Source organism: Chelonoidis abingdonii, chromosome 13 (assembly GCF_003597395.2).
Source record: "Chelonoidis abingdonii isolate Lonesome George chromosome 13, CheloAbing_2.0, whole genome shotgun sequence".
NCBI lineage: Eukaryota > Metazoa > Chordata > Testudines > Testudinidae > Chelonoidis > Chelonoidis abingdonii.
The window spans coordinates 31,024,831-31,050,066 of NC_133781.1; the positions used below are offsets into that span (position 1 = coordinate 31,024,831).

The 25,236-nt window shown below is 58.9% G+C and overlaps 2 protein-coding genes across 2 annotated transcripts; one reads left to right on the plus strand and one right to left on the minus strand.

Annotated features, from left to right (window-relative positions):
- Positions 1 to 4: 4 nt before the first annotated feature.
- Positions 5 to 5,699, plus strand: SGSH (N-sulfoglucosamine sulfohydrolase). The gene is made up of 8 exons (XM_032797281.2): positions 5 to 132; positions 794 to 954; positions 1,338 to 1,443; positions 2,299 to 2,449; positions 2,919 to 3,075; positions 3,397 to 3,478; positions 3,670 to 3,873; positions 4,685 to 5,699. The coding sequence occupies exons 3-8, from the start codon at positions 1,350 to 1,352 to the stop codon at positions 5,242 to 5,244; spliced, it is 1,248 nt and encodes a 415-aa protein (XP_032653172.2). The 5' UTR covers positions 5 to 132; positions 794 to 954; positions 1,338 to 1,349; the 3' UTR covers positions 5,245 to 5,699.
- A 574-nt stretch (positions 5,700 to 6,273) lies between these two features.
- Positions 6,274 to 24,292, minus strand: CARD14 (caspase recruitment domain family member 14). The gene is given in 20 exon segments (XM_032797210.2): positions 6,274 to 6,816; positions 7,539 to 7,654; positions 8,230 to 8,345; positions 8,761 to 8,934; positions 9,274 to 9,385; positions 9,801 to 9,864; positions 10,544 to 10,781; positions 11,111 to 11,237; positions 13,640 to 13,829; positions 14,483 to 14,594; positions 15,053 to 15,147; positions 15,490 to 15,626; positions 15,890 to 16,015; positions 16,721 to 16,879; positions 17,507 to 17,632; positions 18,047 to 18,166; positions 18,354 to 18,524; positions 20,648 to 20,973; positions 21,779 to 21,916; positions 22,677 to 24,292. Coding segments are annotated over 20 exon segments (3,066 nt in total). The 5' UTR covers positions 22,888 to 24,292; the 3' UTR covers positions 6,274 to 6,608.
- Between the last annotated feature and the right edge of the window lie 944 nt (positions 24,293 to 25,236).

Here is a 25,236-nt window from a genome sequence, read left to right on the forward strand (position 1 = left end):
GGGGGCGGTACCCGCTCGGCGGGCGCCGGCGGCGGGGTCGGGGCTCCAGGTCGCCACCGCTGGGCCTGCTGCTGCTGCTGGCGCTGCGGCTGGGCCGGGCCGGCCGAGCCCGCAACGTGCTGCTCCTCGTGGGTGAGTGCGGCCCGGGGGGCTGCAGGAGCGGGGCCCGCCCCCGGACCGGGCACCCTGGCACCTGGGGAGCGGGGCCCACCACCAGGGATGGCCCCTGCACTGGGCACAGGGATCTGGCACCCAAAGCTAGACTCTCCTGCTACCCAGGCCCTGGGAACAGCAAGCAGCCCCCAGTCCAGACCCCTAGAGAAGCTCCTAGTGGCCACGAAATCATTAGCGGTGACTCATCCCCATGGGAGCTGCTGCAAGAAGGGGATTCCAGAGTCACTGCTCTGACTAACTGCATGTCCCGCTGCAGCCCCGGGACAGGAACTGCCTGAGCAGCTGAGAGCCTGTACAGTGAGGGCTCTGCCGCCTGGTTCTCGACAGCTCGTGCGCTGCTGCGGCCTGGGGTGTGTGTAACCAACACTGCAGGGCCCATGGCAGGGTTTGAACTCAGGCTCGCAGAACAGATGCATGAGCATCAGCCGGTGAGCTAGAGGAGAGTCTCCCCGCTGGCACCTGTAGCAGACTCCTTAATCTCTCCTGTGGACCAGCCCTGTGGAGACAAATACACCCCCTCTTCTAGTGCCAGTTACAGATCCCCACGGAGCCCATGCAGTTTGGCCTCCCCACACGGGCCCTGAGCTCACAATCTGCCCTGCTTCTCCCTGCTGCACAGCGGACGATGGCGGCTTTGAGAGCGGCGTGTACAACAACTCCGCTATCAACACCCCCAACCTGGACGCCTTGGCCGGGCGCAGCCTCGTCTTCCGGAACGCCTTCACCTCCGTCAGCAGCTGCTCCCCCAGCAGGGCCAGCATCCTGACCGGCTTACCCCAGGTAGGTCCTTCCCGAGCCACGCGCTGGGCAGGGGAGTCTGTGTAGTTCTGCTGCCTCAGGCGCTTGCTGGACCCATCGATAGCGCCTGGCTATCGGTACTTGCAAGGCATCCAGCCCTATAGCTCAGCTAGTCCTTCCCTAGGCCCATCAAGGCTCGTTCCCTACACTCCCTGCTCTGGGGCTTTGGCCATGACTCAAGCGATGGGTCTTCCCCCACTTTCCCTTGATGGCCTATTGCCCAGTCCCAGTGTCTGGTGCCTCAGTGGTAGCACATGCTCTGCCCGTGGCACCTGAAGACGGCCGTGGTTTGGCTCTGCAGGGCAGCCGGGGCAGGGACGCATGTTTCTGGCCAATTTGTCTCACTGTTGGTCTCTGTTTTGCAGCACCAAAATGGGATGTATGGGCTGCACCAGGACGTGCACCATTTCAACTCCTTTGACAAGGTGCAGAGTCTTCCCCTGCTGCTCAGCCAGGCACATATCCGGACAGGTAAACAGCCAGGGTGCTGGGAAGAGAGGGGAGTGGGAGAGTGTGCAAAGCCCTTCCACTTCCCACACCCGTCTCAGTGAACCCCATCCACGCTTGTGAGAGGTGGGCAGCTAAACATGTGTCTAAGATACTGCCCCACTAGACAAGTTTCATTAAGTCCTACATACAGACACACACACTTTAAATCAAAGTGATTGACGTCACCGATTTAGACATGATTTAAATCAGCAAGCAGGAAACCTTGATTTAAATTGCAATTTTAACCTTGCTTTGCGTTTGTCCTTCTCTCCTTTTCCTAACGAAAGGTTGATTCTCATTGGCTGGTAACCATTCAAACCTGTTGATTTGCAGCTAAATATGCAGCCTTTATACTACATTTGGTGCTTCGTTTTCCTAACCAGAAGGATGCAAACATATATTGCTAAATACTACTTTTTAAACTTAATTTAAATTATTTTAATAGACAATAAGTTTTGGTCTTAACATAGGTTGTCAATATCAAATTTAATTTTAAATAGGTCTGTTTTCAGGATTTAATTTAAATTTTAAAAATCCAATTTTAATTTAAAAAATTCTTTTTTTTTTTAATTTGTCAATTTTTATCGATCCTGCTCCCACCCCCCAGTTGGGGTCTTGACTGCATTTCTGCCTGGACTGTCACTTTCACTTCTGTATCTAGAGACACCAGTGGCATCTATAGGCCTAATGTGGTTGAGCAAGCCAGTATTTCCCTGCTGCCCCAAGCAACTCCTAACCCCGCCCCAGGGGAGCATGGAAAGACCAAAGCAGTATGCTCTGCTCTAATTGCCTGCTCACATGCTTGCTCCTGACGTGCCAGGACTCGTTCTCCTGCAGGGATAATTGGGAAGAAGCATGTTGGGCCAGAGACGGTGTATCCCTTTGATTTCGCGTACACTGAGGAGAACAGCTCTGTGCTGCAGGTGGGCAGAAACATCACCCGGATCAAACTGCTTGTCCGGAAATTCCTGCAGAGCCAGGACGAGAGGTGAGGCCCTGCACACCCTGCTGCAGGATTCTCTCTGGGACTGAGCAACCTTGCCTCCTAGCACCCTGGTCCTGATGCACAGGGTACCCCTGTGCCTGAGTTACAGGGAGATGCAGTGGTCAGCACCTTCCATCAGGTTACTCCTGGCTCCACAGCCCATCTTGGGGACCCTCGGGGGCTCTATGGGAACCAGCTTTGCAGCTCTGAGGGCTTGTCTTCAAGTCCCAATCCATCAGAGGTGAAACGAGCTGACGTTTCTCTGTGCAGGTAGCTCCAGGCTTTGGTTGGAGCCAGTTGGTGGCCATAAGCTAGCGTTCCCACTGGGTCTGGATGGTGGCCCAGAGCTAGGGTTAGGATTGGGGTCCGTGGGAGGCCTCAGGCCATGCTTGAGCAGCCCTTTCCTGCTTGACCCGTGCTGTCAGCCTCTCCCGAGCGCTGCAGTCACAAACTCTCCTCTTGGGATTTCCAGGCCATTCTTCTTGTACGTCGCCTTCCACGATCCCCATCGCTGCGGCCATTCCCAGCCCCAGTATGGGGCCTTCTGTGAGAAGTTCGGCAATGGTGAGAGCGGCATGGGCTGGATCCCCGACTGGAAGCCTCAGCCGTACAGCCCAGAGCACGTGCAGGTAGGACAGGGCCGTTGGGAACCAGCTCCCCACGCTGTAGGCCAGAGCTGGGCAGCAGAGCGGGGAAAGAGCCTCCTGCAGGCAAAGCTGTGGGGTGACTTGGGGTGACCCTGGTCCTTCTTCACACCCCCACCCTCACCTCCAAGGAGTTACGGGGGGATGCGTGGAGTTAGGAGGGGAGCAGCCCTGACCATGGAGATGGAGCCACAGTCACTGGCAGGGGGTCTGTCCTCAGTTCAGCTCTGCCACCTCCTGTGTCCCCTCCCCACGGCTCTTGGAGGCTCCACCGCTTAGTAGCTGCTGCGTTTCCTCCCCCCGCAGCTCCCGTACTTCGTTCCAGACACTCCAGCCGCTCGCGCTGACCTGGCTGCCCAGTACACAACAATCGGGCGCATGGACCAAGGCAAGTACTAGCTGTGGTCGGGCAGCAGGATGTGGGGGCCTGAGCCCCCAGTGCAGGGTCTTGCTGGGTGAGAGGAGAAAATCCACCCTCCGCTGGGGTGGGGGGCTAGGATGGAGGCAGCCTTCCTGCTGGGTGAAAGTTCAGGTGCCCCCCCAGCAGCCACACAGCTCTGCTCTTCTCTCTGCACTCAGGGATCGGGCTGGTCCTGGAGGAGCTGCGCAGCACCGGCTTTCACAACACCACACTGGTGATTTACACCTCCGACAACGGCATCCCATTCCCCAGCGGCAGGACTAACCTGTATTGGTCGGGCACTGCTGAGCCCCTGCTGGTCTCCTCCCCCAAACACACCGAGCGCTGGGGGCAGGTCAGCCAGGCCTATGCCAGCCTGTTGGGTAAGCGCGGTCACGTCTTCTCTGTGCCCTAGGCAGGGGCTGGGGTCATTAGGGGAGTTGGGTGGGGGGGCTCCCATACAGTGCTGTGTAGAGCGATGCCAAATCATGTGTCATCTGCCCCGCCCATGCTCTGACCTCACGGGCATGGCTGAGGTGAAGTCCTGGCTCCACAGCCCAAAAGGCGACTCTCTCCCCGCTGGATGGATTTACTTGTCTTTCCAAAAGAGAGTGAGCCATGCAATCCCCAATGCCACAGGAACCAGTCTGGTGCCGGAAGGAGGAGGATGGACTCTGAGAACATGAAGGTGCCCCACCCCGGGGAGAGGGGATTGTGGGATAGGTGGGCAACCCCCTGGATGTACAGGGCTGGCCCCAGCTCTAGAGGGCTCACAAACCAACGGGGGACAATGGCTCAGGGCTGCAGCAAGGTGGGCAGATCAGTGTGGGAGGGATGCCTGGAGGAAGTGGGTGTGAAGGAGAAAAGGGCATCGGGGCAGGAGGCTGTTCCCCGCACAAAGGAAGCCCAGCAAAGGTGTGAGGCTGGAAAGATAGGACAGAGGCTGTGAGGAGAGAGGCCCAGGAGCCCTGCCTCCAGCGGCTCATGCTGGTGACTGACTCTCCCTGGAGGCCCCACGGGAATGGCAGGGAGCACCCGTCACTTCCACAGGGCCCAGCTGCAGTTCTGGGACGACCTCCACCCTCCCGCTGGGTTCTGCCCCCTCCTCTCTCAGGGACCGAATCTCTCTTCAGGGGCTGTTCTGCCCCACTTCTCTTGTCAGTTGCAACCATCGCCCTCTTTTCCCCTCTCCAGATCTCACGCCCACCATCTTGGACTGGTTCGCCGTCCCCTATCCCAGCTACAGCATCTTCGGCACCAAGACAGTGCAGCTCACCGGGAAATCGCTCCTGCCAGCCCTCGTGTCAGAGCAGCCTTGGATCACCGTCTTCAGCAGCCAGAGCCACCATGAGGTCACCATGTACTACCCCATGCGGGCTATCCAGCACCAGCAGTTCCGCCTGATCCACAACCTCAACTTCAGAACGCCTTTCCCTATCGACCAGGACTTCTACGTCTCGCCAACCTTCCAGGACCTGCTCAACCGGACCAGAGCCAGGCAGCCGACCCATTGGAACAAGACCCTGCACCAGTACTGCTACCGGGACCGCTGGGAGCTGTTCGACCGGAGCAGCGATCCCACCGAGAGCCGGAACCTGGCCTCCGACTCCCAGTACGCTGAGGTCTTGGAGCTGCTCAAAGCCCACCTGTTGAAGTGGCAGTGGGACACTAATGACCCTTGGGTGTGTGCCCCAGACGGCATCTTAGAGGAAAAACTGAGCCCCCAGTGCCAGCCACTTTACAATGAACTGTGAGTCACCACCTCACCTTGCTGGAGTCCTGCCTGCACTCCTTACACCAGGCCAGCCCCAGGTCCTGCTTGGCCCTCGGCTCCTCCCCAGATCCTGATACAGCTCCAGAACCCCCACGGGAACAGCTAGCTCGTCTGCCAAATGAGACATCAAGTGCCTAAACATGCAGCCCCTGGGCTCTGGGGTCCACAGAGCGACCCCATAGCCACTCCAGAGCTCCAGCCACCCTCCGTCTAGCACGAGGTGGGGCAGCAACCACAGATGGGCTGGTCCCACTCCCCCATTCACACAGCTGGCGTGTGCTTTGTGTGTCAAAACAGCATCTGCCCCTGAAGCTCAAACGAGACATTTTCCTCCTCAGTGGGGTGTCATCGCACCCAGCAACAGGCAGCGCTGGACTGCAGCCAACCAGAAAGCGGTCAAATACATGATCTCTGTAAAGTTGCTGGGAGAACGTCCTCGGCTTACTCACAACCTAACCTCTGCGCCGATCTCCTGCTGAAGCCACTTTTCACTGCAGCTCTTCCTGCAGTGGCTCCAACAGCACCTCCTGCAGCTGGAGGTTGGGACTAGTGCTGCTGGGAGCTCCCCACAGCGGGGCTTTTGCCCCATTTGCCAGGGAGGCTCCAGCTAGCCATGGAGGAGCTGAGAGCCCCCTCTCCATAGGGCCAGTACATTGGATTTGGTGTCACCACCTCAGGGAGGGCCAGGAGGGGTCTGAACACACAGTAACAACAAAGTTTAATTTAGCAAACTACAGAATTTACAGTCCCTGGAACGAGCACACCTTGTTCAGTCCTGGCTCCCTGCTATCCCCAGGGCTCTGGGAGCAAGGTGTGCAGAGATCCAGAGGGAGCTGGGATACCCAGTACAACGAGGCAGACCCGTGGGGGCAGCTAGACAGGGGACATGGCAAGGCCTGTGGGAGTTGCTGTTCCCTCCCTGCGCAGGTGGGCTGGTGACTGCGCTTCCGAGCAGCTAGAGCCAGGCAGGGAGAACAGGTGGAGGGGTCCAGGCACCAGGCAGGGTGCCCTGCCCAGCCCGGGGACCCGCTCTGGCACTAGGGACACCGTTCAGAGGCAGCCCAGCTCACCCCAGCCAGCTTCCCTTTCACACCATGACGGGTGGCATTAAAACCAGCCTCTCTCTGAACTAGAGTTACTGTGTTTCTCTGCTGACAGGGCAGAGGCCAGCTGGGCAGGTGGGGGGCTCACCCAGCGCTGCGAAGTCCATTAGCCCTTTAGGTAAGAGGGTCTTTCAAACCTCCCCCTCCCCACACCCCAAACCAAACTCTTGGTTTAAATAGGTGACATTTGCAGAGTTGCCAAGGTGACGGTTCCCCCTGCCCCACCCTGTGTCCAGGGAGATCAGTGAAGATTTTGTTCTAGCCACACAATCTTCTTCTGCTCATTGGCGACGGCTGCTTGCACAGCCCTGACAAGCGCATCCAGGTCGCTCCAGGTGTCGGGGGCAACGGTGCCGTACAGGCAGGGTACTTTCTCCAGCTGGGCCTCCTCTCTCCGCACACAGTCCAGAAGCTGCTCCTCTGTTGCTCTGAGGCGCTGCAGTGCCTTCCTGAAACAAAGCCCGTGGGAGACTCCATGAGGCGATGCCCTGAGCCTTGTGACCAGCATAAAGCTGGCTAGTGGCGGAAGAGGCAGTGGTTGAAAAACTCTTGTTGACTTTAGAGCCAGGATTTCACTGTTTGTCCAGGGGCTAGAGAAGGGGATGGAGTCAGGACTCCTGGGTTCCAGGCCTGCCTCCTGCTGGGAAGTGTGGCTTAGTGACTGTGGAATACACCTAGTGGGCAGCTGGGAGCCTGGACTTCTGGGTTCCAGTCCCAGCTGTGGCACTGACGAACCACCTGAGCATGAGCATTTTACCTTCCGTGCTCAGGTTGGATGATACCTGCCCTGGGGAAGTGCCTTGAGTCCCCCCAAGACACGGCTGTAGAAGCCACAGGGTTATTGTTCGAGGCCCCTGGTATGGGCGCAAACATTCCCTCAGCCATGCAGTGGGGAGGGGCTCACCCCGGCCAGGCTGCTGGGTGCTATTGGACTGTATTTACAGCAATCACTAGTGCAGCCAACCACGGGGGCACCCTGTGGCTCATTCACGTCCCCTCCACTGGGTACACGTAGGCATTCAGCTGCTGCAGCCGTGGCACGAGACACCCAGGGGAGGGCAGGCCCAGGCCCCCATTTCCCAGAGCTCCAGCAGTCTCCGGTGAGCAGGAGTCGTTTGCCCTGGGGGGGGCCTGGAGCCCGTCTCCGCCCAGAGTGAAACGTGGTACGTACTTGAGCTTCTTGGCATTCTTCTCACTGATGGAAACGAGGAGGAGGATGGGATAGATCCCCGCAGCGTGCAGGGCTCGCACGCACTCCAGCCCCACGTCCAGCAGGCTGTGCACATCCTAGAGGGAGCCGGGGAGAGAACGAGAGGGGCTGACACCAAGTGGGCTCACCGTGGGAAGGGACAAGCGCAAGCCAGGGCTGGTGCTGCTGGTGACCCAACAGGCCTGGCAAGAGCCAAAGAGTCTGTGGTCAGGGAGCATCACAGAGTCCATTGCTGTGCTCTGGATACAGATTCACCCTCTGCTCCCCAGCGTGGGAGCTGCAGGCACTGGGATTAACGGATGCAGATGCATGGTGGGGTAGTGGGGAGGTCTGGCAGGTCTCAGTGCAGTGCCCGTAGGTGCCTCTGTCCCATCTGCTCCTAACCCAGGCATGGCAGGTACCCCTCCTACCTGCGGGCCCTGCAACTCTCCCTGGGCGGCCTTTGAGGGGATGCAGGTAACAAACATCAACTGACCTGCTGCAGGTTTGAGACCAGAAACCCTTCACTCTTCTCCCGTCCTTCCCAGCTCCACGCTGCCAGCTGCTGGCTTCCCGGTCAGGGAAGGCTCCAATAGTCAGAGCCCAAAGCACCCATCTCAGTCCCTCCTGCTGGCCCAGTGTCCCAGCCTGCCCCCAGCCCCACACCTGTTACCTTCTCCAGCAGCAGCTGAAGCACTTGGCGTGTGACACAGCAGCGACTGTCCAGCTCCCCCTTTCCCCGGACCAAAGTTCCATTCTGGGTTGTGCATTCGGCCTCACACAGGAGTCCTGGGTGGAGGGAATGTAGGGAAGGTGCCAAGTGAAATAACTAAGTCTGATTCACTGGGAGTGGCCTCATGGGGTCTCCCCCCCCACCACCATGCCACCTCAGGCAGCATGGGCCTCTGGGGAGTGGTCTTGCAGGGGGAGAGACTCACCCAGCAAAGCAGCGTTGGCTCCTGTGACAGTGTGAGGGCACCGGGGATGTGAACTCGCAGCACTGACATGCTCTACCCAGATGTGGGGAGATCGGGGGCTTCAGGGACAGGGCATGGAGGGAGCGGGGTAGCAGGGAGCAAGCCCCGACTGCTGCCAGCCCTGGCACCTGGCTACATGCCCCTGCATGAGCACGAGGGATGGGAGCCTGTGCCCAGCATGGCCCCGGCAGGATGTCCAATGGTGAGAGGATGCAGCAAGGACATACCTGACGGGCATTTTTCAAAGCCCTTGGTGAGGCACAGCTTGTCGCTCAGGATCTTCCCCAGCAGCGTGGGCACAAAGAGAACAGGGCGCAGCTGGGCCAGCTTGTGAGGTCTCACCAGTGTGTACGGCATCAGCGTGAAGCAGCTCCCTGCCTGCAGGCAGATCTGGGGGCAGGCTGGGCAGGCACAAAGGGACAGCAGGACGGGCCGGTGAACCCAGGGCACTAGAACCTCTGTTGCTGCCAGGCAGCTGCAGGGCTGGGGTTACGCTGGGGAGGCAGATTCATGGCAGCTGGTAGGGGCCTGGCACCAGCAAAGGGAACGCAGTTGACAGCACTGTGGAGCCCTGATCCCAGCTGAGTGTGACAGCAAGAACAATCTAGCCTGTGCCCTTGTTCATCAGATGCCTGGTGGCTCTAGGCTGGATTTCTAGGGGGACTAGCACTGGGATTCACCTGGCCAGCCCCAAGAGGCAGGCTGTGGGCTCTCCGACAGCTCTAGCTAACTGAACGCACCATCCGCCTGGTTGGGATCGTAGATGTTACAGTCGATGGACGACCACAGAGGGTTGATCTTGCTCTTGTATGTGCTGATGATCCGCACCAGCTTTGGCTGCCCCCCTGAAACCTGCAGGTGAGAGAGGAGAGGCCTTGAGTTAGACCCCAGGGATGCAGTGCAGCCCCCTCCCACCACCGGTGAGATGCCAGCCCTGACACCAGCTCAGCCAACGTTCAGCAGCTGTCTGACTTTCTGTAAACTGGTCTGATGGATGCACCAAATGGTTGTTCACCGTATGCCAAGTGACGGCCCCCTGGATGCCACCCAGCCCACCGTGCAGCATTAACCTCCACCCCTGGGCTGCCCCAAGTCCATGATATGGCATTCAGTGCTCAGACGACTGTTCCATTCCTCTCTCCCCCATGGCTGCAGCGCCTCTGCAGGGCCCTGCTCAGAGGCCAGGGCACAGAAAGTGAATATTTCCCGAGGGATTCTGGATACACAGGCCTCCAGGCCAAGTCCCCTGCGCCAAAAGTTCTGTTACCTTACGAGCAGATGTGGTCTGCTGGGCCATGTCCTGGATAAGGCCAATGAGCCGTTGCTGAGCCCTAGAGAGCAGGAGAAGCAGAGCTGGTTTGTTAGAGATGGGATTAGCTAGCCCCAGGCAAGGGGGCAGGTATCTCAGCCAGTGAACCCTTCCCATGCAGGCCGGGCTGCTGCAGCCACATACTCAAGGCCATAAAAGGGCCACTGACTTGGAGCCAAAGAAAAGCATCAAAGAGTCCAGGACACAAGCAGAAAGCTGGCTGGGCTGGAAAGGAGCCTGGCAGAACATGGGCCTGTCTGTGCCATGCCAGAAAGGGGCATTAAGTACCCTGAGGCAGCTGCAAAAGCAGTAGGAATATTAATCTGGGGGACAAGACTGCAGGCATCTTGGAGGTTTTGATGGACTGCAGCCTCCCCAGGGCTGGGACACATCTGTCTGATGAACCCAGGATGCCCCTGCTCATGGTGGGTGGAGGCTGGGGGGCAGGGGGAGATACATTATCTGGGGCTGTACCACACCATGCAGTGCCCAAGAGGAGCTGTGCCCAGCCTTGCCTGAGCTATCAAAAGCTGTGCTAGGCTGGTACCACATGGGGACATCTGTCACTGTCAGCAGCTGTGTCAGGCCAGGGAAATTCTCTTTGCTGCATGGGACCATGCCACTCCCTGGCAGGACTGTGCTGCATGAAGGGGATTGTGCAGGCAGCAGCTCCCCCCGGCACAGCTGCACAGGGCACTCACTGGTAGTAGTTGGGGACGATGCCTGCATCCATGTCCTTCATGCTGTAGGGATTCACCCGGCAGGCACTCCACTGGCTCTTGCCCTAGAACACGGTGTCTGTGACGTGGAGGATGTCACTGCACTGCACCGGCAGCTCCCCCGCTGCCTTCCCTTCCAGGGCCAGGTTGGCCCGGATGTAGAACGAATCACCCGAGGTCACCACCTTGTTCTCTAGGTCAGTCACCAGCCTCTTGTAACCTGAAGAGCAAGAAAGGAGGGCAGCAGGGCGTGGGGGAGACGAGTATGCAGCAGGGCATGGGCAGGGGAGTGTGCAGCGAGGAGGGGATGCATTAGGTCTGGGAGGCCGTGCGGATACAGCAGGAGGGACTGGGGCAGACCGGAAGGGATTACAGGGTGGACCGTGCAGGGGACTGAAGCAGGGAGATGGGAGAGGGATGTGCCAATGAGCAGCAATTGCCTCCAGGGGCCCCCTGGAAGAAGGCTGCAGCCCTTCCCCACTGCTCATGGCTGGAGGAGCCAGCGACGGTGGATGGATGCAGTCTGAGGAGGGCATGAGAGGGACTTACCCTCCATATTCATTCTGACAGACAGGCAGCAGAAGCCATTCACCCTCTTCAGGACCCAAAGTGCCTCCTCCAGGGTTGCATCTTCCAGGATGGCCTTGAATGCTGGGTCTATGACTTCATAATCCACCTGCAGGGGGCAGCAGGTGCAGAGAGACAAGGTGGGTTTACCAAAGAGAATGCTCACCTGGGGGCCCGCAGCCCCATCCGGGAGAGACGCACATTCGGGGAGAATGAACTATTCCCATCTGCTCCCCAGCTCCCTGAAGGGGTGGGGCTGGAGACGCAGGGTCATGAGGGGTGGAAGCAGAGACCTGGCTATTTAGGAGTGAATTGGAAGGACAGACTGGGCCAGCACGACACTTGCATGGAGCCGGTGCCATTAGGCACAAAGCAGCCCAGCTGCAAGGCAGGCAGCAGATATACTGGGTCCAATCAGTCTGTTAGCTGGGGTCTGGACACCAGCCCCTCAGGTGCAGGTGAACAGGCACTTGCGAGCTTCTGGCATATCACACTCGCTTCCCCCCACCAAAATGCAGCCACCCAAGGAGGCAGGGGCGGCTCTAGGTATTTTGCCACCCCAAGCATGGCAGGCAGGCTGCCTTCGGTGGCTTGCCTGTGGGAGGTCCCCGGTTCCATGGATTCGGCAGCATGCCTGTGGGAGGTCCGTTGAAGCCGCAGGACCAGTGGACCCTCCGCAGGCATGTCGCCGAAGGCAACCTGCCTGCCACCCCCACGGTGACTGGCACAGTGCCCCCTGTGGCTTGCCGCCCCAGGCACGCACTTGGCATGCTGGGGCCTGGAGCCGCCCCTGCCAGGAGGGGAACTTGGCCGTTGCCCAGAAGCACGACCCAGCTCCTTAGGGCAAGAGTGGAAAGCGATCTCCTTGCTGCATCGGAACCGCTGGGCACATGAGAGAGGACGAATGGGGAGACCTCGGCTGGAGTGCTGGGTCCAGCTCTGGACATCTTGCTTTAAGAAACATGGACAAACTGGAGAGAGCCCAGAGGAAAGCAACAAAAATGACCAAAGTTTTCGAAAACTTGACCTATGAGGAAAGGTGAAAACCCTGGGCTTGTTTAGTCCTGAGAAAAGAAGCCGGGGGGATGGGGGACCTGCTACCAGTCTGCAGGTGTGTTAAGGGCTGTGTGGCAGAGAAAGGGATCGATTGCTCTCCTTGGCCACTGAAACTAGGACACTGAGTAACTCGCTTAATCTGCAGCAAGGGAGAGTTAGGTTAGCTATTGGGAAAGACTCTCCAGCTCTAAGGACAGCTCAGCACTGGCACCGGCTTCCAAGGGAGGCTGTGGAACGCCTGTCATTGGAGGTTTGTAAGAATAGGTTAGACAGACCCCTGCAGGGATGGGTGAGGTGACTCTGGCCCTGCCTCAGGGCAGGGGGATGAACTATATGGCCTCCTGAGGGTTCTTCCAGCCTTACGTCTTTATGATTCTGTGAACGTAGCCGTCTGAACTGGAATTCAGCCAGGACACCAGGCACCCGCCGTGGTCTAATGGGATCCCATCAGTCAGGACCTTGGCTTGGCCGCTCATCTCAAGAGCAGCACTTACAACAACTCAGCACCAGGGAGATGCCAGGCTTGGGCATTCATTCTGGGCTTTAGTTCAGGGCAATGTGACTGCTGACAAGTGTGAGGGACTAACGAGAGACAGGCTGAGAGGGAGAGATATGCGGTGGGTGGGTGGGCAGGCACGCACAGACAGGCTGAGAGGGAGAGATACAAGGCGGACGGGCGGGCGCAGACACAGGCTGAGAGGGAGAGATAAGGGGCGGCGGGCGGGCACAGACACAGGCTGAGAGGGAGAGATAAGGGGCGGCGGGCGGGCAGACACAGGCTGAGAGGGAGAGATATGCGGTGGGTGGGTGGGCAGGCACGCACAGACAGGCTGAGAGGGAGAGATACAAGGCGGACGGGCGGGCGCAGACACAGGCTGAGAGGGAGAGATAAGGGGCGGCGGGCGGGCACAGACACAGGCTGAGAGGGAGAGATAAGGGGCGGCGGGCTGAGCACAATCACAGGCTGAGAGGGAGAGATACGGGGCAGGTGGGCACAGACATAGGCTGAGAGGGAGAGAGACGGGGTGGGCGGGCAGGCACAGACAGGCAGAGAGGGAGAGATATGGGGTGGGCAGGCAGGCACAGACAGAGGCTGAGAGGGAGAGATACGGGGCAGACGGGCGGGCACAGACAGGCTGAGAGAGAGAGATACGGGGTGGGTGGGCACAAACACAGGCTGAGAGGGAGAGATACGGGGCAGGAGGGCAGGCACAGACAGAGGCTGAGAGGGAGAGACATGAGGAGGGAGGGCGGGCACAGACAGGCTGAGAGGGAGAGAGACGGGGTGGGCGGGCGGGCACAGATAGGCTGAGAGGAAAAGATACGGGGCGGGTGGGCACAAACAGGCTGAGAGGGAAAGATACGGGGCGGGTGGGCACAAACAGGCTGAGAGGGAGAGAGACAGGGCAGGCAGGCAGGCACAGACAGGCAGAGAGGTGACATCAAGCCCCTTACCACCATGATCTGACTGCCTGGGGACAGAGACATCTCGTCGGCAACTGAGCCAGGAGTGACCCTGTGAATGAAGATGCCCGTCTGGTTGCCCCCGATGATGCTGATCTGCTCCAGCAGGGCATTGCCGTGTAAGGCAATGGTGATGATGCGGCTCAGGATCCGCCGTGCAGGCCGCCGGCGAATGGGCGTACTGGGGAGACACTTCATGTGAGGCAGCAGAAACAGAGCCAGTTCCACGCAACCCCTCCTCCACCCTGCACCACCCCACTTCCCCCATGGTTACTACCTTGTAGGGGGTTCACACTAAGGGACCAACTGCTATCACAAGAGGTGACCCCGGAAGTGAAGCTTCCCCCTGTCTGTGCTAAACACAGGGCAAGGTGTAGCAAAGAACCAGTGATAGCCAGAGGCAAAGCTTCACAGGTGCCGAGGTTTGCTGGGGCTCAGCCCCCACCCCTCCTCTGTCAGTGGTGTGTAGCCCTGTGCACGTGTGTGGAGGAGAGGTGAGTGTGGCCCGTGGGCTGTGGCCAAGTGACTATGGGATTCCTGCCTTCGACAGTCCTCGCTCAGGAACAATGGGACCGAAGCAAGCTTGGGCGTGAATCTCCCCGCATTAGCCTGCATGCTTGGTCTGGCTGCTCGTGTGGAACTGGATGAAAGGCAGCAGCAGACCCTCTGCTGAACAGAGACTCCTAGATTTCTACCCCAGAGCTGCTGCATGAGAGCTTGGCGCGTAGAGAGCGAATGCGAGAAAACAAAGAGGAGCTCTGCCCAGGGACAACTGCGTCCTCGGAGCTGGAGGCCTAGGAGTTCTCACCAAGATCCCAGAGATGAGGCCCTCACCCTGCTTTATTCCAGGCTCCGAGAGGGCACTGAGCCCTCCCTAATGGGGGCCAGAAATCCGCAGGCAGCGGGATGTACCTCTCATCTAAGGTGAGCGGCCGGGCATTGCCCTCTGAAATGAAGGACAGTTTGAACCAGTGGAGGCAAAGGGACAAGCAATGGAGGATGAAGAGGCCCCTTCCCTCAGTAGCGCCCCCCCTCCCCGGCACCTCTCTGTGGCTGGCAGCCTGGGCAGGAGGCAGGGTCCATTGCTAGCACCACACACATTTGGCTGGTGAGCCCAGAGATCAGCTGTCACTCAGCACAGATACGCCCCCAGAGCCACCTGCATCCATCTGCTGGGCCCCTTGTGCTGATGGCACCTGGGCTGGGAGGGCCTGCTCTGCAGCAGAGGATCCCAGACTTTGGGTCATGGTGGGGGGAAGGGCTGGAGTGACAGACAGGGCGAAGTCACAAGACCCTCAGCTCCCCATGGAAACAAGGCTCTTGGGTCATGCCCCTAGGTGATGCAAACAGACAACAGAGTCTGCTCTCAGCGGCTTGTTGCCAGTAGGGAAAGGAAACACCCACCGTCCTTCTCCACCATCTCATACTCCAAGTCAGATGACTCCGCCTTTTCCCCTGCAATGTGACTGAAATCCACCTCCAGGAACTCCTGGGAGCTGCTGCTGGGGACAGGAGAGAGGGGACGAGGCAGGTCAGCTTGTGTAGAAGAGAGGAACATGCTCCTCCCACAGCATCCCGCTACCCAGGTGCACAGCTGGAGAGACGGGGAGCCACACGGCCCAAGCAGGCTAGGTTTCAAACAGCCCTGGCTAGTGGTTAACGGAACATATAGCCTGGCACATGGGGGCAGTGCCAAGCAGAAGGCCCTGCAGCATGAGCAACGCTGTGCCCCACGCCCCACCCAGCAAGCTACATGCTGCTAGGAACAGTGCAAAGCAGGGCTGCAGCGTGTACCAGGCGATGGTGCCGCCCTGCAGAGGCTGGAAGAGATGGGGAAGTACCTCGTGGAGAGGAAGCTCTCCAGGCACTCCTGCGTGGCTCTCCTCTGCAGGGAGAGCTCACAGGGCGGGATGGGGCTGCACGACCGGAAGCTCTCTGGCAGCTCGTGGCTCATCCTCCCGCTGAAATCTGAGCACAGCTGCAAGGGAGGGAGCTGTTAGCGTGACTGGCCATTGCTAACCTCGCTGTTCATTCCCATGCCCATGCCCCACGTGCCAGACTCATGCCCACGGAGCTGTGGCCAGAACAAGACGGGTCCTGCCCTCCGCTCAGCAGTAGGGCTTGGTGGGCCCTGCCCTCTGGCTGTCATCATGCCACGAGGGGAACAGCCAGGGGGAAAGGAGCCTCCACAGGGCTGCATGGGAAGACAAGGGGCTGGGGACGGCAAGAAGGGTCCCGCACCTCGGACACACTGAGGCTGCCCTGGCTCTTGTCCCCAGGGCAGATGGCATGCATGCGCACCAGCCACTGTTTCCTCTTTGGCCACTGCTCCTCAGACTCCAGGCTAGCGAGACCTTCCCCCTTCACCTGCCGAGCAAGCAAACAGCACAGAGAATGGGGTCAGAAAAGGCAGCCATGGGCGACTGGTATAATAGGCTTGGGAAGGCTGTGCCTCCCCAAACAGCCCCACGTGGCCCTGCCCACTCTCTGCCTCAAGGCCCCCTCCTGCTGCCCAGGCAGGCTGCTCCTCCTCTGGGAAGGGAAGCCTGCGAGGGCTGGAGATAGGGCAGCTGGGAAGGGGCTGCCCAGTGCTGGGGGGACCCCCTGTGCTGGGGCCACACAATCGAGTGCTCCCAGGCTGAGGGGGAGGCCACATGCCATCCACTGGGTGCTCTGGGGCAGGGCTACGCACCGCCTGCCCACCAGTCCAGTGCTCTGGGGCTGGGAGCGGGGGCGGCTGGGGCTGGAGGCACCTGGGTGACCCATGGCAGGGGGGGTGCTTGGGGATGGAAGTGGGGCGGGAGGCGGTGGGGCCTCAGGCGGAAGGGGTGGGCCAGGTCAGGGGCTAGCCTCCCCAAGCCTGCTCACCCACCGCCCATGAGGGCCACTTCCCACGCAGGAAGAGGGTGCAGGACAGGTGTTATCAGACGGGCTGACACGGGGATCCCAGCTTGTGCCCATCTCCTGGGGGGGGGTCTTGGCTGGTGGCCAAAAAGCTGTGATCTGGCCTCTGAACTGGACACAGGAGCAGCTGGATTTCACAGGAGCTGTGCCAAGGCCCCAGCCTCTCACCCCGTGCACCCTGCTGCCCAGCTCTGCCTGCTGCTGACTGGCCTGCTTCCTCAGCTCACAGATCTGATCCGTCAGCTCAAACACTTTCCTGCGGAGGGAATCCTTCTCCAGCAGGTTCTGGGAGATCTCCAGTTGGGCCGTGTCCCTCGCGCCGTATGCCTGGGGGGACAAACACATCAGGGACGGGAGGTTTGGAGCAAAGTGCCGGTGATCCCTGGGCGAGGTACAGCCGGGTGCGGAGGGGCAGATACTGACGGTGTAGTCAGGGCAGAGAGCGCGAGAGACCGGCTCAGGGCTGCACAACTTCACGGAGAGATGGGGGAAGGGGAAGGAGGCCATAGCTACAAACAACGAGCACCCCGGCTAGCCAGCTGAAGCACAGCCCCACGGCACGAGGGAGAGGCCTCGTGGTCACGGGGCTCCGAACACAGCCACAAGCCCAGCGAGTGGAAGAATCTCCATTCTCTGCGGATTGATCAATCCCAAGGCCACCAGAGACCACTGGGACCATGTGGTCTGACCCCCTGCATGACACCGGCCAAAGATCACCCCCAAAATCAGCCTGTGCGCTTGCAGCCACTTTGTTCAGCACCAGGGTCTGAACCAGGGACCTGCAGCACTGACAGCACCAGCCACTACAACTTGAGCTAAGGAGCCCAGCTGTGTAGTGGGCAGGCCCAGAGGGAGACCGCCCCCCGAGCAGGGGATATACATGCAATCAGCCACTCCCAGACAGAGAAAGGCCTCCACCCGCACCCAGCCAGGCAGGCAGGGACCCCTGGGTACCTGATCTCGCTCCTTCTGCAGCTCGGCCACTTGCCCTTGCAAGGCACTGATTTTCTCCTTGTAGATCTCACAATCCACCTTCATTCTGTGGCACTCAATCAGGGTGTGCTCCTTCTCCTCCCAATACTGAAGGGAGACACAGAGAGTCAGGTGGGCAGCAGGGAGTCAGCAAAGGGGACAGGTGAAAGCCCCCAAGAACTGTTGTCCCATCCTGAGGGAGACGGATCCTGGATCTGGTCTTCCAAGGCTACTTGCAGTCCCCAAAGAATCCCTCCTGCATAGGGAAGCTTGGCTAGATTTCCATGCTGTGTGGTGAGGCAGGGCTTTCACCCATGTGGTTAGTGGGGCCAGGCATTAAGCTAGGAAGGCCAGCCAGATGACGACAGCCCATGGTGTGGGGAAAGAGGTTGTGAGAAGCTACTCTGCTCCATAAACCTCGGGTTTGTCTTTGATCCACTCTTCGTTTTAGGGGTGATTCCTCCCCACTCCAGCACCTGTTACTAACAAGTAACCCAGTTCCTCAGGCCTGGCAGCTCTGACCTGCTTGCGCTGATTCTCAGCGATCACTGCCTGCTCCCTCAGCGAGTGGATTCGATCAAGGAGCTCCTGTTTGCCCTCCAGAGCCTCATCCAGGTTCTGCTCCAGAATATCCTTCTGCACCTGGCCAAGCAACACCAACTGGTTAGCAGGGCTCTCCCAAGGTCAGGAATGAGGCTACTGCCCAGGTAGCTTTATGCATCCCAGCTAGAACTAGGGGATCTGCCTCCCCAGCAAACCCTGTTCCCACCAGGCACCCCGTGTCTCCCGGACTGTCCACAGGAGGGAGTTGGGAAGGGGTAGGCTTTACCAGGCTGAAAGTCTCCAGCACCACCAGTGACTGGAGCTTCTCGTTTTCCTCCCTCAGCTGCAGCAGCTCATCCGCCTGTGGCTGCAGATCACTGGGCATGCGCAGGGACCTCTCCCTCTCACGGTAGGACTCCACCCTGGCTCGCTGCAGTTCCTGCTTCATCAGATACAGCTGCCAGAGGACAAAGAGAGCACAGGTCCCTAAAGTTACACTCAGCTGCGTCATGCCAGCTACACTATGCCCGGTGTTTACTCTAGAACCCAGCATCTAGAGTGGGAACGGCTGCTTTGTTGTGTGCACAAAATGTTGCATTTTTGGGAACACAACTGTGGGCCATGTTCTAGAACCCCGACTTGAGTGTTTACACTGAGCTGAGAAGACCACGTTAACTGCTGAAAGGACGAGATTGGTCTGTTTTGCTCTAGAACAGAACCCCCCTGACCATGACTTTGGAACATGGGACTGTGTTCTAGAATGTGGCACACGGCTTGCTCTAGAACCCATGATTCTACATTAGCTCTGTAACAGAGATGAGATCATTCACTCTAGAACCAGGGGCGACTCCAGGCCCCAGCACGCCAAGCTCGTGCTTGGGGCGACAAGTCGCAGCGGGTGCCCTGCGGGGACCATGAGGGCAGCAGGCAGCCTGCCTTCAGCAGCTTGCATGCGGAGGGTCCGCTGGTCTGCTGCTTCAGAGGACCTCCCGCAGGCTTGCCGCCGATGGTAGCCTGCCTGCCGTGTTTGGGGCGGCAAAATTCCTAGAGCCACCCCTGTCTAGAACACAGCCCTACCCCACTTCATTTTAGAGCATGTACCCCACCCTTTGTTCTAGACGGCTGTCTTCTCTCTTGGACATGAGACATGTTTATAAAGTGCTGATGCAGGGAGGAAAAACGATTCTCAACTCTGAGCCAGAAATGTCAGCATGACTCCTTGGGGGTTTGTCAGCACTTATGTTACTAAGGTGATTTCAGATTTGATGAGCAAAACATAGTGGGGGGATCCCACCTCACCAGACTGTTTGAAGGGCCCTTGGCACCAGTCTGGGGGAGGTTTGCCAGCTTTGGTTGGATGTGTTCCTGGAGGTTTCATCACATGATACAGTCAGGGAGAGCGCTTCCATTTAGGTGGTCGCCTAGGGCACCAGGATTTGGGAGGGCGGCTGGCTGCTCTGGTGGACCTCCCGCAGGCGTACCTGTAAAGGGTCCGCTGGTCCCGCGGCTCCGGTGGAGCATCCGCAGGGACGCCTGCAGCAGGTCCACTGGAGCCGCGGGACCAGCGAGCGGCAGAGTGCCCCCCGCAGCGTGCCGCCGTGCTTGGGGCGGCGAAATGGCTAGAGCCAGCCCTGTGCCTAGGGCACCAAAAACCCTGGCGCCACTCCTGGATACAGTCTCTAATTAAAGGTTGTTTAATTCCTGGAGGCCCCAAGACAATCCTGGAGGGTTGTGAACCCTAGTGGGGGAGCGAAAGCCCAGCCTTTTTGCTTTGTTCAATTTTGTATTAATTTCCCAAGGATCAAAGGTGTAACTCGTGTGAAAGGTCCAACATGTCCAGGAGCCACCTGTGGAATGCCAGTAAGGAACACGCTCCATTCGGACCCCTGGGAGCCAGAGCAGTGACCGAACCCCACACTGCAGCCGGGCAAAGAGAAAAGGGAATCCCAGTTCACACCCTCAAGGGGCCTGGGTGGGCAAGTCAGTGTCACCCTCGTATGGTGCGTCCACTGCCCCCAGGCCTTCCTCATACACCACAGAGGTGGGATACGGTGTGCATGGCCCCGGGAGCTGGCCCAGCCATCCACCCTCTCCCAGGCAGCACTCGACAGGCTGGGGGTGGAGATCTAGGATCCCGCCAGCCCTGCCTGCTAGGTGCCTGGGGGACAAGGAAGCATAGGCTGTGCTGTCGCGAATGGCTTGGCAGGGGCTCTGGTACAAAGGGGACGACTGGGTCTGGATACTGAGACCAACAGAAACTCACAACCTAGAGTTAATGAGGAAGAGCCCTACAGGCCCCAGGGGGTTCCCTACCCCAGTGCCCCAGCCCGCCAGTCCCACCCCCTTAGGGAAGCCAGCTATTGAGCTGCAGGACTGTTGGGGGCAGTCGATGTACCAGCCCTGGGGGAGAAGGGGCACTGAGGGCCAGATATCAGCAAGGGCTGTTGGGTGAAAAGCAAACCCAGCCAGCAGGGCCAGACGTCCCTGGTGGGACGTCCCTGGCAGGCAGTGCTGCCCTGGGCACTGGTGCTGTGACGAGGTCCCCGAGGCCTCCTCTGAGCAGCCTGGGGTTGTGCTCACCTCCTCTTGCAGGCCCTGGCTTCGCGTGATGGCCAAGTCCTTCTCCTGCAGGGCGTTGGTGTAGTGCATGGACAGGTTGTACATCTCATCCTTCAGCTTCAGCACCTCGTGGAAATGGGAGCTGACCTCTCTCTTCATGCGGTTGTGCTCGGCCTCGATGCCCTGCAGACACTTGTTCTGGGCCTTCAGCTGGGACACGTGGTCTTTCAGCTGGCGGCAGTGGTGCAGCAGAGACACCTTCTGGTGCTTCTCCTGGGTCAGCTCCTCCTGCAAGCTGTTCACGGCCTTCGCCAGGCACTCGGTCAGCTTGGATGTCTCGATCAGGCCTGCGGTGAGGGGAGATCAGCTCTGGCCTGCATGAATCAGCCAAGAGACCTCCCTAGCCCATGCTCTACAGTCCTGCATGCCAAGCGCTTCCGAGCAGGCTCTGAGCCCCGGACCCCTGCTCACCCCGGATCAGCAGCAGGGACGGGGCCCCGGCTCACTAGTCGCCGTATACATTTCACAGGAGCTCCCACTTCCTAGAGGCAGCCCAATGCCCTCCCAGGGCTTTGCCCGTCCCCTCCCCGGTGCTCCCCAGGGCAGGGAGAGCTGAGGGACGTCCCTTCCCTAGTAGATAAGCAGGGTGATTTATGATGGCTGTAGAACAATCGTTGATGATTTTTGCTGTAGTAGAGCCTACAGGCCTCAGTCAAGGCTTGGTGCCCTGTTGTGCTGGGTGCTGTCCATGCGTGTAATGAACTGACGGTGCCTGTCCCAGAGATGCCCATAGCCCACCCCTCGGTTCTGCCCTGGTCCATGGGCTGGGGCCAGTTTGCTCTGCCAGTACCATTGCAATAGTAGCCAAGGCATTTTATGGACACAGGTTACGCCTCATGTATTCCACCTCATGCCGTCTACATGGCGAGATTGTGGCCTGTGTCCAAGCAATGTCATAATTACGACTGCCATGCGCTGGTGGAACGACCCAGCTCCAGTCCCCGGACCCAGGCAGAACAATAGCGACTAGCGAGTTAGGAAGCCGTCTCATGCTGTCCTCCCGTGGTGCCCTGCAGTGAGGGCTCGTGGCTGGAGGTTCCCGTCACAGCTGGCCTGGCTCAGAGACAGCTCCGGCAGTGGGGGCCGACTTACCACTAAAGTTGCTGAGATCAATGGAGGGTTCCAGGCCAGTTATCAGGGTGTAGGTGTCGGGGTTGTGAAGTTTCAGGCTTTCCAGGAAGGCCAGGGCTCCGTTCTTCCCCCGGGTTTTCAGAAGATCCAACATGTGACCTAGAGATGGGTTAGAAAAACACAGGCCCGCTGACCACAGCCCTAGCAGGACCCAGAGTGCCCTGGAGCCAGATGTGGGGACACATCCCCGCAAAGGCCCCGTTTTCGGCTGCGGCCGATGGCCCTGCAGCTCTCTCCAGGTCTGTATCAAACCCGCTCTGTGCGGCCCACATTCATTAGTCACCTGACACAGCGTAAAGAGAAACAAAAGTAATGGATTGAGGCCAGGTGCACATGGGTGGGGCTGGGAGGGGAGATTCTCATCCCAGCTCTGCCCACAGGCACCAACTGGGCACGTCTCCATAGCAAGATACAGCAGAGCAAGCCGTGAGCTCCCCAGAAACGGTGAATGCATGTAAACATGGACCAAGCCGAGAGCCTGTCCCCAGCGCTGCCTGCTGGGGCGAGAGGTAACACCCTGGGGTGCCGCACCAGGAGCTGCTGGCAATATGTGAGGGCAGCAGGTGCCGTTGTGCACCCAGGCGGCCTCTCAGCAAGCCCCATGCTGCGGGAAGTGCACTGCCAGGCAGTAGCCCCAGGTCCCAGGGCTGGCCCCAGCCTCTTGCTCCCTGTGGGAAGATGAAAGAGGCAGCACATGCAGGAACGGCTGGTCTGAGCTGCGGGATAAGGGTCAGTGCTTAGCAGCTCTGGAGGGGATCCCAGCCAGCCCCTGTCCATGAGCAGCAGTTCCAAGATGGGGCCCTCAGGCCGCAGCAGTGACATGGGCCCTCAGGGAAGAACCCTTGTCCCGGACACTCACCCACTCTCATGGCGCTGTTGGTGAACTGGGGGCTATGCAGAACCTCCTCCTCATCCAGCTGGTCCAGGACCTTGGCCTGGCGCAGGTAGGGGGTAAGCCGATTTGGGCAGGTGCTGCGCACAATCCGGTAGCGATGGCTCTCCAGAATCTCCCAGAGCTGCTCCTCATCCAGGTCCCGGAGCTCTGTGTCTGCCTGGCAAGAGATTGCCATAGCAGGGCCTACCAGGGGCAGAGGAGGGATGGAGGTGAGAGAAAAGCCAGAGGAAGAGAAGAGTGATGCTGGTGAAAGAGCAGGCCCAGCCCTGGAGTGCACATTACGGGTTATATATCAGCGCTCGCTGGGAAGACAAGATTCTTCATGGTGGTTTGGGACAATGTGGAATAACTATGGAACTGGAGAATTAGGGTTAGCGTAAATCTCTGTATTGCACATGGCAGGAAGCCTTGATGATGGCGAGATCTAAGGCCAGAAGGAATGATGGAGGGAGGACGTCTGGTTCAAAGACTGACTAAAGAGAGAAGGGGAAGGTTCTTAAAAGAAGGCCTCCGACTGGCAGGGGTGACCACAGATGGTTTTAAACAAGACAAAAAGAATCTGTCTTAAAATGAGCCAGAATGGCCCTTCCCACCTCCCCACCAGCCTTATCTGACTCGTAAAGCCCATGTTAACCAGGTGTGGTGGAAAGCTGTTGGTCGGCAAGAAGGAGGGGTAGAGATAAGGAGCAACAGTCTTGGGAGAAGAAGGGTGTAAATCTGGACAGAAATTGGAACTGGAGCTGGTTGTTAGCTAACGTGGCAATCGGCTGTGGCAGCATTTGTTAGCTGAAGGGTATACAAAGCGTTCGGAATCTGAGGGTATTTTGTGCTGGAGCATGGCAGGATGGGACGGTTTTCCCTAGGTCAGCCTGTTTGTCAGCATACTGATCACACGCTTGTGCACATTGTTACTGGGGTTGGGTGTAGGTACTGCTGCTTTTTAGGCTTGTGGGCAGGGTTAGAGCAATTGTATAAAATACCATTTGGCCTTTGAACTTAAAGGCGTTTGTGGTTAAATTAGTGTCTGGTGGGTTCCCATGTTAATATTAATCATTTCTAACATTACTAATAATTCCACCTGACAGGAAGTGATGCACTGCTGCTCTGCAGTGTGTAGCAGCTACCATGTTCCACTCCAGAGGCAGCTGCCTGCCAGCGGCAGGTGAAGTGATTCTGACACGCACAGGCTGCACAGCTCTGGATATCCTCCTTGCTATGATTAGAGCCAACTGCATGCTCATCCCTATATATACAAACCGGGGAGGAGGGCACGGTCCCAGCCCCAAGGCACCTCCATTCTTAGTCCTGTCAAGATGGGAGGCACTCGATAACGATAAAATACCCAGCAATCCTCATCTGCCCACGGTTCTGGCCCCTGGTTCACATCTTTCCAACAATTCTGGCCCAATTATTTTCAGCAAGGAAAGAACAGTGAAGCAAGAGGAAAGTGAAGCTATTTAAAAGGAGAAAAGCAGCATCCCCCAGAGCATCAGGAATAGGGGCCCTAAGCCCATCACCAGAACCCTGCATTCCTGTCCTCATGCCCCATGGCCCCATACCCCTGGTCTCACCCCCATGGCCCTGAGCCCTTTCCCAGGGTCTCGACCCACTGGGGCTCTCGTCTCAGATCCTGCAGCAACAAGAACTGTATAAGAACCTGACCTGACCTGTTTCATCTCTGTCTGGGGGGACCTGGCGTCACAGCCCAGGCCGTGGGTACCTTGCTTCCCCGGGGAAAGGGCCCCTGCCCACCCCGGGACACAGGAGATGGAACGAACCCACCAGTCTGGTTTCCCTCTTCCCCTCCTGCAACAAGCAGTGCTGGGCTGGGATTGTGCAGAGCAGGAACACGGCTCTGCAGTGCTAGAGAAGCTGCTGCTCCAGCCTGCGGGTCCCTCGCCCAGGGCATGGCTGGGTCCCAGCTGGTGATTTTCCCCTGGGCTCAGAGGGGCACAAAGTCCAGGGGGGAGGGAAACACCTCTCCTCAGGAGCAGGGACACGAAAACCTTTAATCACATGAGCCTTGGCTGGTATCTGTAGCAGGGCAGACAAGGAGCCCCGGAGGCTGGTGCCAGCCAGGGGGACGATAAGCACAGCCCAGCCCTGGCTGCTCGTGCAGAGGCGCGTGCCCTGGGCCAGCCTGGGCCCCACTCAAAGGCCTCGGGAGCTGCGTCGCGTGGTGATGGATAGGGTGTAGGAAGCAGAACCTGCTCACCTCCCTCTGAACCCTGGGAACTGCCCCCTGTGCAGAGCTGGCTCCCTGCTCCCTGACTGGGAGAGCTGAACCAGGCGGGGGCAGGGGAAGAGACCCAATCAGGGCTTCCTTTGCCCCATGCGGGAGCAGTGCAGGGAAAGCAGGAGGCCTGGGAGAGCAGGCCAAGGGTGGGGCTGTGCCCGGACCGTGAGGGTGCAGGTGGAGCCATAGGGGTGTGGAGCAAAGGCCAGGAGAATTTAGACCTCACGTCCTGCCTCCCTCCGTGGCTCTAGCCAATAGGCCATTTCTCTTCCTGTCCAAAGCTGCTGG

Coding starts and splice junctions, on each gene's coding strand:
- SGSH (XM_032797281.2), top strand. CDS start 1,350: ATGTATGGGCTGCACCAGGACGTGCACCATTTCAACTCCTTTGACAAG. Junction 1,444..2,298: donor CCAGGCACATATCCGGACAG/GTAAACAGCCAG, acceptor GTTCTCCTGCAG/GGATAATTGGGAAGAAGCAT. Junction 3,076..3,396: donor ACAGCCCAGAGCACGTGCAG/GTAGGACAGGGC, acceptor CTCCCCCCGCAG/CTCCCGTACTTCGTTCCAGA.